The following is a 14,924-nucleotide window of genomic DNA, read 5'->3' on the forward strand; positions in this document are numbered from 1 at the left end:
TGGCGGGGTTTCCCCAGCCACTCTGGGTGGCTTCCAACAGAACACTAAAATGCAATAATCTATTAAACATTAAAAGCCTCGCTAAACAGGCATGACTAAGCCTCTTCTGGTGAACCAGAGCAGTGCACGGAAATGCTGTTTACCTTTCCGCCGCAGCGGTACCTATTTATCTACTTGCACTTTGACATGCTGTCGAACTGCTAGGTTGGCAGGAGCAGGGACCGAGCAACAGGAGCTCACCCTGTCGCAGGGATTCGAACTGCTGACCTTCTGATTGGCAAACCCTAGGCTCTGCGGTTTAACCTACAGTGCCACCCGCATCCCACAGTGTCACCTATGAAGTCAAATAAAAGGATCTCAATTACTAGTAAATGTAATCTAATTTCTCTCAATTAGATTATGTTTGCTGTTCAAAATATGACCTCAGGATAATTATGTAGCACTTGGGGTAAAGATGCAACCCAGTAACCTAGCACTGAAGGCCTGGATAGAGAAGATCTCTACAGCTACCATGTGCTTCCCTTTGATGCTTGTGCCTAATGTATATAATGAAGGCACCAGGAGAGCCCCCCCTGGGGAGAGCATTCCACAAACATGGAGCCACCACATCTCCCTTCAGTTCATGACTTGCTAACCATGTTGCAAAACTCCCAACTACCATTCTAAATGTCCCCTTCCCTAAAACATGGATATTGTCTTTTAAACTATAATCCCAGCTAGGGAGGGTGGAAACCCACGTATGATTCTATGATTTTATAATTTGCATATGAGATTTGCTGTTTTTCAAAAGACTGAAGTATATTATTCCACAAGACAAAGTTAATTAGAAAGAGATGTAATATCAAAAGTTCATTGAACAGGAAAAAGAAGTGCTTATTTATGTATTTCTTCCAGGAAGCATCACAATTTACATTCAAAAAAATTATGTAATAAAAATTAATTGGGGGGATGTGAAATTAGTAGATCATTCCCAATTCCTCCTAAATAAGTGGTCTTTTCTGTTCAAATTAGGTTTCAGTAGAATTATGTAGCATTTAGGGGCAAATATGCATCCCAATAACCCAGCACTGGAGGCTAAGATGGAGAAGATTTCTACAGCCACCATGTGCTTCCCTTTGGTGCTCAAGTAAGAGGGCACAAAGGACAACCAAACACTGCAAAACACCAACATGCTGAAAGTGATGAACTTGGCTTCATTGAAACTGTCTGGCAACTTCCTGGCATGGAAAGCCATGGTGAAGCTCACAAAGGCCAGGAGACCCAGGTAACCCAGGACACAATAAAACATTGTGGCAGACCCCTCATTGCATTCAACTACAATTTCTTCAGTCAGAGAGTGAAAGTCAAAATCTGGGAATGGTGGAGCTGTGCATATCCAAACAGCACAAATACTCATCTGAATAAAGGAGGAACCGAGAAGAACGAAATATGTAAGTATTTTCCCCACCCATTTCCTCATCCTGGATCCTGGCTTGGTGGCCAAGAAAGCCAGAACCACAGTGATTGTTTTGGCCAATATGCATGAAACAGCCACTGAAAATAGGATACCAAAAGCAGCTTGTCGTAAGTAGCATGTCACTGTATGAGGCCACCCAATGAATAGGAAGGAGCAGAGGAAGCAGAGCAATAAGGAAATGAGGAGAAAGTATGTGAGTTCCCGATTGTTTGCTTTGACGATGGGAGTGTCTTGATGCTTGGTAAAGATTCCAAGTATGAAAGCTGTGATCAGAGAAAAAGACAGAGCCATGAAAGCTAAAGTGAGCCCTAAAGGTTCTGAGAAAGAAAGGAAATTGAAGGCCTTTTGAATGCATTGATTTTGGCCTTTGTTTGGAAATTGATTTTCTGGGCATTTGAAACAATTATCCATATCTGAAAAAATGAAATAAAAGAGGCATTAATTCTCAGAAGCATTTTTCATTTCTTCTTCTTCTGACCTTTATTGCCCAGTGCAAAATGAAGTGAATTACATCAATTTCCAATTTCAGCTCTGTTGTTCAGGTCTGTGTTTGATTTTCATTTTCATTTTAGTTAGTCAAGACACATACATGAACTATAGCAAAGAAGAAAATATATATATTAGGTAAGTGAAAATCAGTTAAATACCCTAGACATTTTATAAAATAAACTAAAAAAACAACGCAGTGGGTATCTGTAAGGTAGAATGCAACCCTATACTCACTTACTTTGGAGTATGTTTCTCTGAGTAAACATGTCTAGGATTACATCCCAAAAAGCTTGAGATTGCATAAATTGCTTTCACTAATGCACAACTTGTATGTTTGCTGTGTTCTACAATAGCAACACTGAGACTAAGTGGACATGGACAACTAGTGCTACCACCCCCTGGACTAGAGGGAAGTTAGAAGGCAGGCAGGTGGGGGGCTGACTAAGGGAAAACTAAGGTTCGTAGGGCAGTGCCCTATTTATTGTAATTTACCAGCCTCCACTGTTTTCAAAGTTGAAAAGAGGTGTTTGAAAGTGGCTGCAGAATGCAGAACAAATGTTCAATAAAAATAAAAATGCATCCATTATCCAAACCTAGCTCACAGTGAAAAAGTAAGCTCAATACTGGACTCACCAACATGCTGAATAAAAGTCAAGAAAAATGGAAAGTACTCCGAAAATGTGAAAGAAAAACTTGAGCCTCTTTTACACGAGAATATATTAAATATAAGATGGAGTATCTTATACCACTAAACATGATATCTCCTACCCTTTTGGTTTGAAATCATCCCATCCGGACATGGAGCACAGTCATAGCAACAAAATGGCTTCCCTTCCTTCTTTTCTCTCACATATCCCTGATGGCAGTGGTCATTACACAGAGCAAAAGGCGGCACCTATTCATAAGAAGGTGATAATGTGTGTTTTTAGCTTTTAAACAAAGCAATCAACAACAATGTTTCTGATCTTGAGAAGTGGTATTGGGACTGATGAGAAGAAATCATGAATTAGACAGTAGGCAGATGGGCAGAATCCTGGAAAATTATTGATTGGACAAGTAACTAATAATAAAAATTGGAGTTTCGTTTCAGGTGAAAGTGTGTGGAATTCCCCCCCCCCCCAAGATTCTCCAGAAAAGGGAGGCAGAGGACTTGCCAAGTTTTCAAGTTTCCTTTAGGCTACATATTTACATTGTTTACAACAATGCCAAAATTATAAATATTTCATTGTATTCATAGTATAAATGGAAACAGGTTTTCCAATTATAATAACATTTGTTAAGATCTAACCAAGTGATAGCAAAGAGTCCTGATTAGGGATGATGAATAAATTTAATTTGCATTGAAAATTAAGTTTACTTCTCACACAGAAGTCCTTAGACATTTGCACTTCTCTGAATTTTGCAATGCAGTTTCACAGGCCATGACTTATGTACAATAAGACATATACCAATGTAAATTCTGCATATAAATGCTACATAAGTGAAAATAACATTAAAGTGCATGGCATTTGGGAAATTTGTTTCCAAAATATTTACATTGGCAAGAATGCACATATGTATATTAATACAAATTTACTTATAAACTGTTTTCCTGAGAATTTTTTAAAAGCAAACTGAATGAAAATGAGGAAAATTGAACTCAAGATTGGAGATATGAGATATTGAGAAAGCGTGTCCTCCATAAAAGAGGGCACGTGTTGCGGTGCGACCTGGCCACCTGACTGGTGTTGTGGGGGGTAATCTGGAATCAGCCAATACCCCGATAGGTCGATCCCGGGTTGCTGGAGTGCAATCTGACCAATGGGGTGTTGTGAAAGAGCAGCGGAGCAGGACCTATTTAAGCCCATGCGAGGCTACTGAGCTTCCTCTTTGGGACTTTTGCATCGGAACACCCACCCACCTCTCCCTATATTTAGGGCTTGTGCTTGACCTTGCTATGCTGTTGTGTGTCTGCCGTTGGGGCAGGGGTACGGCAAGAATTTTCCCCACTTCGCTGATTGGCTGGTGCCATTCAGGTTTTGCCTGCCACGTAGCAAATAGTCACAACTTATAAGTTGCGGATAGGCTCTGGTTCAGGTGATAGGCATGGCACGGGACGTGGCCACGCCTATGCAAATGAAGGATATTCTGGTAGAGGAATCCAGGGATTCACTGGTTTGGCGTTCCCCAAAAGGGGTCCGGCCCGTGCCCAAGTCCAGGGGACATCAGGTAGGCTGATTGGCGCTCCTACCAGCAGCTGTCCCTGGTGTTCATTCTTGGCTGCCCTACGAACGTGGCTCTGGGACAGCACTGCAGGGGCGTCGCTTTGGGGGTGCGGTGGGGGTGGTACGCCCCGGGTGACAGGGTTGACAAGCGGTGGGTGGGGGTGACAAGCGGCGGGTGGGGGTGACAAGCGGCGGCCCCTCCCGCCACTCCTCATGCAACGCCGGTCACCCTGGGAGCAGCAGCACTGCACGGACGGGGTGCTCCCTCGGCCGTGCGCTGTTGCTCCCGGGACGACGGAGCGAGCGGCGGCGCGTGGGGGTGACAAGTGGCAGTCCCTCCCGCCATTCCCAAGTGCTGCCGCTCCCTCCGTCACCCCAGGAGCAAAAGCGCACGGCCGAGTGAGCACCCCGTCCGTGCAGCGCTGCTGCTCCCGAGGTGACCGGCAGCATGGGGAGTGGCAGGAGGGGCCGCCAATTGTCACCCCATGCACCGCCGCTCACTCAGTCGCCCCGGGAGCAGCAGCGCACGGCCGAGGGAGCACCCCATCTGTGCAGCGCTGCTGCTCCCGGGGTGTCCGGCCATGTGTGGGGAGTGGCGGGAGGGGCTGCTGCTTGTCACCCCCATGCGCCGCTGTTCGCTCCATTGCCCCGGGAGCAGCAGCACCGCACACACCGTGCGCTGCTGCTCCCGGGGGGACGGAGCGAACGGCGGCGCGTGTCACCCCTCTCACCATTCCCACACGCCGCTGCTCCCTCCATCACCCTGGGAGCGGCAGTGCACAGCCTGACGACGGAGTGCGCCTCAGCAACATTTCGCGCAGTCGCACTCTTTCGTCTGACCGCCGTTTCCACAGCCTCCTCTTGAGCCGCAGAGCTTAAAAGGGGGCTCTTCGGCTTAAAAGGGGGCTGAAGAAGCAGCGGTGGCACTCCTGGAAACACCCGGGGGCGGGGTGTTGTGACGTCACAATGTGATGTCATGGCGTCCCGCCCCCGGGGCGTTCCCTTTGCCGCCCCGGGTACCGTGGAGCCTTACACCGCCACTGCAGAACTGCCTGCAAAAGCGCAGGGAGATAGTCGAACCAGAACCTATGCAACCACTCACTTGGTTGTAATCAGTAAAGTTGTGGCCTAAATTTCTGCCAAAATCCAAACCAAATATTTGACCCTTGTGTGAATTTATTTGGGGAAAGGTAAAAGGTCTAAACATGCAAAAAAAACCAAAATTGCCATATTTGTTCATCCCTATCTGCAGACAAACTCTGGCTCCCTCGGCTTATAGAGCAAGATGAGCACACAACCCCAGAATCGTCCACGACTGGACCTGTCAGGGGTACCTTTGCCTTTACCTTTACTTCTGATTCAGGATGTATTCCAAAGGTGTGGTGGGGAGCACCAAAGTTCAAGGTGCACAAACAGGAAGATTCAATCCCCACTGAGACGACTCTCAGGCAGAAAAAGCTGGGTAAGATATATTCCTGTGACCTTCAAAGGCTACTTCCAGTTAAACCAGATAGCCTGACTCCTTATTCAACAGAGTTGTGTTACTATGTAGGAATAGTAACTATTCTGGATGAATTTGGCACTCTATTGCACCACTCCTACAGTTTGTATTATGTAAAAAGTTTAGAGGGTTGAGGAGGTGTATAAGCTTTGAAACTTTAAATAGATTTATAATTTTAAAAGGAGAGAAGGCTGCAAACATTTTTTTTGAAGCACAGAGATATAGTCACCAGGAGGTCAAAACAGAGGCTGTGAGGCTGATTAGCTAGTTAGGGTAATTTACAATCCTGGCCTCATAATATTTTACAATGTTGCTTGCTAGGGGTTATCAGAGCATATAAATAACCTTGCCATCTGCAGAAAAGAGAAAAACTGGCCAGCAGTCAGCCACTGTTTTGGTTTCTGGTCACATCACAAGTCAGTGGTTTAAGCCATGACTGCTTAAAGTGGTACGATACTGTTATAAATGTATAGTGCAGATTCAATTCAAGTAAACTAACTCCTGGATTGCAGCTTTATGTCACAGAGTGCTTACTTTTTTAGTTTTTAGTTTTTAGTAAATGTACAAATATTTGGAACTCATATTTTTGTAGAACCAAGCAATTATCCAAATCTATTTCATAAGAAACATTGGGTGGCATAATAATCTGCTGGCTTCGAGTCCTATGGAATGCAGTTTGTTTTTTTCAGTGTAGCAAAATTTTGGAATGCTTTACTATAGAATATTGTATTTTAGAATCCACATTTTTAAAATACATGTCCCTCTTTTAAAAAAATTGGCAGTCCAGTCTCACCTGATTAAGCACACTGTTCCACATGATGTCCTCCTTGTTCAATGTAAATTCTTGGTTTTGTGATGCCTGTGGATCCATTCTTCCTACTTTCATTCGTAAGAAGGATTGGTTTGGGAAAGTAACCCAGTTCATAATATCAAACCCAGCTGCTAGTTCACGATTCTCATCAAATGAAACTGTCTCACCAACACTGTTGTTAAATGAGATGCTCCTCAGGAAATAGTGAAGCTATGCAGAATGAAGAAAAAGCAGACTTTATTAAATGACCAAAAGGGACAACACAAGAATACATTTTTCTTGCTATGGTGGGGAAGAGGACTACAAAGTTCACTCAATGGAATTTTCAAAGTAAATAATATGCAGAATCAAGCAATACAAAGTTATGTTTCTTCGTTAAATAGGTTTCAGAAAAGGGGTGTGTCTACACTACAATTTTCAGAAATAGATAATATGTATTTATATATTTGTTATTAAAATATTTTTATGCTGCCTTTCAAGGAAAACATAATGGATAAATACACAAACACAAAACAGTAGTTAAAATAAAATATGTTCAAGCAAACAAAAATGAACAAGCTGGAAGTGGTAGCAGTTTTAAACAGAGGTGAATATTGTGTGCTGGTTTTTTTTTTCCTGTTGATGTATTCCAACTGACCAGATGATTGTTCTGGGTGTGAAATCTCACCTGCCAAGATTTAAGATTTTTATGATCTAGTTTACTTTTCTTTGCCATGGCTCTGTGTTTTGACATGGATGAGTGCATCCTATGCAAAGAATGTGCGATGGCATGAACTGCATTGTAGATGCTGTAGCTTTGGCCAGTCATGCTAATTTCAAACAGAGTCTGAGGGAGGCTCTCCAGCTTTTCCAGGCCAGTGCAACTGTCTATCCTTTCCTTGTACTCATTAGAATCAGAAAAGAAGCAGTTGAAAGCTTGCTCCCAGAAGATCCTGAGAAAACCATCTCCATTGGCAGTATTAGGATTCAATGTCTTCAGGAAGCTTGTGAAAGTCTGCCTTTCATTTGAGTGGATTGCAAAAGACAATGTGCCATCAAAGACCTGTATATCAAAATCTTTGTGCAGTAATTCTGGTGAAAAATTCCATTGTGCTGTCATAATCCATACCTTTCCTATAGAAGTCTCTCTAATGCCTTTTAATAAGGAAAATAAATATATAATCCATATCAAAGCTGCAATGGTCTTAGGTTCTGCACATACAGTCAGTACTTTGACTTTTGAAGTGATGAAGCGAACAGATGTGGACCGAATGACGTCTAATGAACTGAAATTCTCCATAGCTTGAGATAAGGATGGCATTTTTTGATAGAAGGCTGTACAGATTCCATGCTGAGAGAGCAATGGGATCAAGATCTCCAGAAATGTTTCTCCACTCTCATCATCTGTTGCAATAATCCCCACCCATATCCACTGGAAATGTAGAAGTAGTTGTGCAATCCCTTTGTATTGATAGATTTCTTTGGGAACCATTCGGTAGAGGGAAGGAAGCTGGGCTTTAATACTCCTCACTGGAGCTAGTACGCAGTAGGCCACCTAAGGGCAAATTGGATTAATTTCAACATGATGATCAGAAGTCAAACTACACTGCCAAGATTTAATCAAAATATCAGAAGGCAGGATAATTTTCCAAAATAGAAATATTCTTCAGTATTTATTCTCATAATATAAGAAGTGAAAATGTAAAAAGCTTTGTTTCAATTTTTGCATACTGATGTACTTTTGCCATTACTAAACTCCATCTTCTTTTTATTTTGTCAAAATATCAGATAGGAAATATTTATTTTGAATTATGTTGGTCTCTTGGCAACCTGTGCAAAATGTATGTTGCCTTACTTTTGTGTGTGTGTTGTGATAATTTTTTTTTGTTATTTTATTAGTACCCTGCCCATCTGACTGGGTTGCCCCTGCCACTCAAACATTTCCCCATGTGACAAAATAAATTTCAAATTATCCCTTCATTAATATTTATATGCTTTCTCTTATTGGCCTGCAGAACTACAACACCAAAAGTTATGTGAGACCCTCCATTAGATATTTTATTTTTGGAGGAAGGTTACAGATACATAATTAAATGTTGATCATTTCTCTCCACATAATTCCTTCCTACCTTGGACAATATATGTATGGTTTGAGGCATCCATATTAGAAACATGCATACAGCAAATCAATTGGTTATTAAAAAAAACGTAAGAATCAATCCCCCATAATCTTTGCAGATCATAAGATAAAAACATCTTAGAAATTATTTCCATTGCTGGATATGCTGCTGCAAACAACATGAAAGAAATGTATAGCTCCTTGCTCAACATATACGGACACAATGAAAAGAAGTATACATGGTTTTTATTTTTTTACTCCATAGATGCTGTGATAAAATATAAGCAAAGACTTGGGCTTTGGAATCAATTACACGTTTTGCCCATGTAATGTTTTTCTCACTCATAAAAGAAGAATGTAATAGAAATAAAGTTTAGAAAATGCCAGGGAAGGGCTATTCTACTAGATTCAAAAAAAGCTTCATTGCACACACACTCATCCTACCTGTGCAATCTTGTAGATGTCTAAGATAATAGCCATGTGAAGGGTGATGTCAGAGTCTTGTCCCCCAATAACAGCAATCATATTCTTTTTCCTGTCACATATGAAGTTAGGGACAATTCTTTCTGTGCTGGACAGAAGCTTCAGGGTGTTCTGATGGGTCATCCTTTCATTTGTGTAGCTATCATAGGTGTGGAACCCCAGGCTGACGTTTGATAGGATCTTTGGATTCTCATTGATCTCTTCCACAGCAAGTGCCAAGGATAGGACATGCTGATAGTTCTTCGGTGTGGCACTAAATTAAAATTGCATCTTGCGTAAGACAGATATCTAACCCCCAACCCTTCATGTTATCATCTGTCTGTGAGAATTACCTTGCTTATATCATTTTTCAGCAAACATATTAGGTCTTAAGTTGCCACATTTTCAAATCTACAAGAAAAATAAGTATATATTGATACTGTAGATAAACATTCTGGCAGTTGTCATTATAATATGGCATAAGTTCTACTTACATCTGATACAAAATGTGCAGTTGCACAATTTATCTAATACTGGAACATGCTGCCAAGGCATCTGCTATGGCCAGCAAACATGCATCAGTGCAGCAAACAAAATAAGGCAATCATGGGTGGGTAAGAGAGGAAAAACATTTAGCCAAACTTGGAGTACCATAGAAGTAATTTGCTTCACACTGAACTCAGAGAGGGTGGGTTTTTTGTTTTTGTTTTTTTAAAAAGCCGTCCTAGCAATGATGATTGAGTATATAATATGCTCAGTACCCAAGCATTACTAGTATATAAATACAGCACATAGATTGTTTTCTGCAGATGACAAGATGATGAGAGCAAACAATATTGGGATATGTCGTACTGGCCATAGGTTGCTCACATTCAGTAGCCGAGCTCAGTCTGTCAGCCTGTCTTCTCTTTATTTTGCGAGCAAAAATCCTAATGCCCAGACTTCAATGGTGCAAAAATATGAGTCCTGTCTGCCAATTGAAACCTGCATTACTTAAAAAAGGAGGGGGGAATGGTTAAAAAACCCAGTTCCTCCATTGTGTGCTGCTCTAAGGCAATGTGCAGCAAAAGTGCTTTCCACTCATATGTGGTAAAGCAAACTGATGCAAATGAATACCAGTAATATAGTGTAGGTGGGATATCATTATGCACCCTTGAACAATCCATTCATATTAAGTGCAGGTACTTGTATGGCTTCTTTAGATTGTATATGACCTGATCTTGTGTCAATTTGGGCAGGTGGGTGGGGGAGAGTCCTTACAGAAGTTGATCTGCAAACTTTGTTTTAGGGTGTTCACTAAAAGATATTTCATCCATCATACAACCAAGCTGAGAAGTCATCTCTCCAATAAGTACATCCCCTTTCCGATAATACTCATAGGGGAGCTGGAAGAGATCAGTCGTGCTACACATAACACTGTCTTCCTTTCCATCAGCTGAGGGCAACTGCAGCCACAGAAAGAGGAATAGTAACCACATAGACATTCTTGTTTCTTAGGGTAAATATCAACGAAGAATTGTGTTTTCTGTCTGCTATGAACCTTCCACTTCGTTGTCACAGTCTTTTTCTGTGGCTCCAGATTGTTTTGATAAGGTGAACTTGTCAATTAGGCTGGCATGGTTCTTCCTGTCATCGAGCTCTGTACAAAGATATAGTCTATATGGGTTTCAGATTGTTTTTGATTACCACTGTAGCTTGACAAATCCATGGGGTGTTTGCTAAAGTACAGGAGGAATCATAGTAATTTAGTATAAATGACAGGGTCCAAAGTAATTTTTTCAGAGTACTTTCCTATACAAACATAATTTTCAGGAACAGAAAAAAGTTAGCAGATTTCAATGTATGTGGGACAAATGTTGCATGTGCACTCAGTAGGGTTATGAGACAAAAGTGATGAGAGATGTGTAGGGCCCTAGGATGGAAATAGGGCAGGGTACTGTCTATTTAGGATATGAATTTCCCCAAAGGAGTGCAGGCACTCTCCTGGGGTTTGTGCTCCTTTGGACAATTGAAGATGAGGCAGAAACTGTTGTAGCATTAAGAAATATAATTTATTCACATATTTACACCTTCAATCTGCATGGAGTCCTAATCTTACAGCATGGTAGTTTCAAGAGGAATTTGTACCCCACAGCAGTGCAGCACTGGAGTACAAGGTATCTCTCCCAGCCAGCCTTCAGGCACCCTGACCAAGATGGATCTCCCCCTTGGTCTCCCCTTCTTCTTTCCAGCCCACTTTGCTCTAAAATACTATTTAACTACCAACTCAAAAACACACACCCCATCATCATGGGGTTGAAATAAAACTGATGTTGGTTCAAAGCCAAATGAAAAACTTGATCTAGTATGAGTACATCAATGATACTTGAGATCAAATTATTAATATTCCTGTAAACACTTATTCTGGGATGCAGGTGGTGCTGTGGGTTAAACCACAGAGCCTAGGGCTTGCTGATCAGAAGGTCGGCGGTTCGAATCCCCGCAACGGGGTGAGCTCCCGTTGCTTGGTCCCAGCTCCTGCCCACCTAGCAGTTTGAAAGTACGTCAAAGTGCAAGTAGATAAATAGGTACCGCTCCAGCGGGAAGGTAAACGGCGTTTCTGTGCGCTGCTCTGGTTCACCAGAAGTGGCTATGTCATGCTGGCCACAAGACCCGGAAGCTGTACGCCGGCTCCCACGACCAGTAATGTGAGATGAGCACTGCAACCCCAGAGTTGGATACGACTGGACCTAATGGTCAGGGGTCCCTTTACCTTTACCTCTAAACACTTATTCAGCCATCCAGTGAACATATGATCAATGTGACCAATTGGTTTTCAGGGTGGGTCACAAAGTGAAAAGGTCAAATCTGAAATTAGGGGTTCAAACATTTGAATGGCATTTATGGATTTAATTATAACAAATATAATTCTTCAACATTCTTACAACAAACAAGTAGGTCATTCTACATGAGCATCTGTGGAGCTTCAGCATCTGAAATGTACAATAGGGGTCAGGGATGGGGTTAAGATTATTGTTGTTCAGTCGTTCAGTCGTGTCCGACTCTTCCTGACCCCAGTTAAGATTATTGCTAATTATAAATGCCTAGAAAAAGAAAGTTTTTCCCCAAAAGTTTCAAGTGGTTGGTGGGCAGCGGGGATGACATTCTATGCTATCTGAGGAACTAATAAAGCAAAGCAGTGTATGTAGAGTAACAAATATATAATATGTTCAGCTACAGGTAGGTAGCCGTGTTGGTCTGCCATAGTGAAAACAAAATTAAAAAATTAAAAATTAAAAAAATCCTTTCTAGTAGCACCTTAGAGACCAACTAAGTTTGTTCTTGGTATGAGCTTTCATGTGCATGCACACTTCTTCAGATACACTGAAACAGAAGTCACCAGACCCTTATATATAGTGAGAGGGTGAGGAGGGGTATTACTCAGAAGGGTGGTGGGAATGGGTGATCGGCTGATAGGTGTGGAAAACCTGTTGATGACTGTTAACGACTGCAATTAGTCTTAAAGGAAAAAGCAAGGGCTGAGATGGCTAAAGATAGCTTTGTCCTGTATAATGAGATAAGAATCCAATGTCTTTGTTCAGACCAGGTCTCTCCATGGTTTTAAGTTTTGTAATTAGTTGCAATTCAGCAACTTCTCTTTCCAGTCTATTTCTGAAATTCCTTTGTATTAAGACAGCTACTTTGAGATCTTGTATAGAGCTGGACCATCAAGAAGGCTGATCGCCGAAGAATTGGTGCTTTTGAATTATGGTGCTGGAGGAGACTCTTGAGAGTCCCATGGACTGCAAGAAGATCAAACCTATCCATTCTCAAAGAAATCAGCCCTGAGTGCTCACTAGAAGGACAGATCCTGAAGTTGTGGCTCCAGTACTTTGGCCACCTCATGAGAAGAGAAGACTCCCTGGAAAAGACCCTGATGTTGGGAAAGATGGAGGGCACAAGGAGAAGGGGACGACAGAGGATGAGATGGTTGGACAGTGTTCTCGAAGCTACTAACATGAGTTTGGCCAAACTGCGAGAGGCAGTGAAGGATAGGCGTGCCTGGCGTGCTCTGGTCCATGGGGTCACGAAGAGTCGGACACGACTGAACGACTGAACAACAACAACAATAGAATGTCCTGGGAGATTGAAGTGTTCTCCTACTGGTTTCTCTGTCTTGTGATTCCTGATATCAGATTTATGTCCATTTATCCTTTGGCGTAGGGTTTGGCCTGCTTGTCCAATATAGAGAGCTGAAGGGCACTGTCGGCATTTGATTGCATACAATTGTGTGTGTATGCAATTCTGAGTAATACCCCTCCTCACTCTCACACTCTATATTAGGGTCTGGTGACTTCTGTTTCAATGTATCTGAAGAAGTTGCGTGCACACGAAAGCTCATACCAAGAACAAACTTACCGTATTTTATGCTCCATAAGACACACTTTTTCCCTCCTAAAGAGGAAGGGAAAATCCCTGTGCGCCTTATGGAGCGAAGGCTTCGTTCCCGCAGCCTCCCCCATCCCCCGCCGTGTTTCGTGGGAGGTGGGGAGAGGCAGCGGCGATGTTGCTGGATCGTACCAGTACCTCCGTTCGCTGAAAGGTGCTGGGCACAATCCAGCAACATCTCCGCTGCCTCCCCCACCTCCCACCGAACGCAGCGGGGGATGGGGAGAGGCAGCAGGAAGTGACGGGGATGTTGCTGGATAGTGTTAGCACCTCCGTTCGCTGAAAGAAGCTTCTTTTGGCGAACAGAGATGCTGGGCACGATCCAGCAACATCTCCGCTGCCTCCCCTCACCTCCCGCCGAACGCGGCGGGGGATGGGGGGAGGCAGCAGGTGCTGGGCACGATCCAGCAACATCCCCTTCTCTTCCTGCTGCCTCTCCCCATCCCCCACCGTGTTCGGTGGGAGGTGCGGGGAGGCAGCTGCGATGCCTGCTTTGGGGATCAGTGGGCAGCAGGGAGGTTGGTGGAGGATTTCCTCCACCACCCCACGCGCTGCCCTCCGATTCCAAAGGTGCGGGGTGGTGGAGAAAACAGCAGGGATGCTGCTGCTTTCTCCACCACCCTGCGTGCTGATGCCAAAAGCAGGCTCATCTCCGCATGCTTTAAAGGGACGAGGGGAGAAACGGAGCGTTCTCCCCTCGTCCCCATGTCCCTTTAAAGCAAGCGGGGATGAGCCGCTGTGAAGGGCTCCCCCTCCAGCGCACCCCTCCCTGCCTTTTAGAGGAGGAAAACCAGGATAATATTTTCCCCTGGTTTTTCCCCTTTAGAAAAACAGGTGCGTCTAGTGGTCCGGAATGCCTTATGGACCGAAAAATACGGTAGTTGGTCTCTAAGGTGCTACGGGAAGGATTTTGTTTTGTTTTGTTTTGAAAGATGTAATATGTTTTCCCTGCCTGGAAAATAATATCAGGTCTCACTTTAAGATAGTGAGACAAGTTACATGAGCTCTCATAGAATCATAGAATCATAGAGTTGGAAGAGACCACAAGGGCCATCCAGTCCAACCCCCTGCCAACCCCCTCTCAAAGGAGCCCAGAGAGAGATGTGCAAAAGAAGGGAAGAACTCCAGGATAGAGACAGAAAGCCTGCTTATTTGGAATAGAAGTTTCATGGATGCTGATGAATTATAATATAAATAAACAAATAAATATTTTTTGTACTTATTACATTTTCAAACTAACATAACTTTTAAAAATTACAAAAACTCATGTGCAGTACATATTCTTAAAACAATGTTTTATTATAAAAGATAGAAAGTGTGTCACAGTACATTTACTTTCTGACAAGTTCACTATCATTCACTATAATCACGGCAGAACTAGGTCCTTCCAAAATGATTTTTGGCCATGTGGCAGTCCAGTATTATGATTCTCATGCTTTGAAAATACTATACAAGGCTATCACAATTTTACAAAA

The 14,924-nt window shown here is 42.8% G+C and overlaps 1 protein-coding gene across 1 annotated transcript; it reads right to left on the bottom strand.

Annotated features, from left to right (window-relative positions):
- Nucleotides 1-964: 964 nt before the first annotated feature.
- On the bottom strand, nt 965-13,627 carry LOC117057604 (vomeronasal type-2 receptor 26-like). Its single transcript, XM_033168448.1, has 8 exons — nt 13,588-13,627; nt 10,569-10,660; nt 10,282-10,466; nt 9,004-9,295; nt 7,129-7,995; nt 6,444-6,671; nt 2,714-2,840; nt 965-1,869 (listed from the first exon to the last, which is right to left on the bottom strand). Exons 1-8 carry the CDS (start codon nt 13,625-13,627, stop codon nt 965-967), a joined length of 2,736 nt encoding a protein of 911 aa, XP_033024339.1.
- Nucleotides 13,628-14,924: the final 1,297 nt, after the last annotated feature.

The sequence above is a fragment of the Lacerta agilis genome, chromosome 14 (assembly GCF_009819535.1).
Source record: "Lacerta agilis isolate rLacAgi1 chromosome 14, rLacAgi1.pri, whole genome shotgun sequence".
Taxonomy (NCBI): Eukaryota; Metazoa; Chordata; class Lepidosauria; order Squamata; family Lacertidae; genus Lacerta; species Lacerta agilis.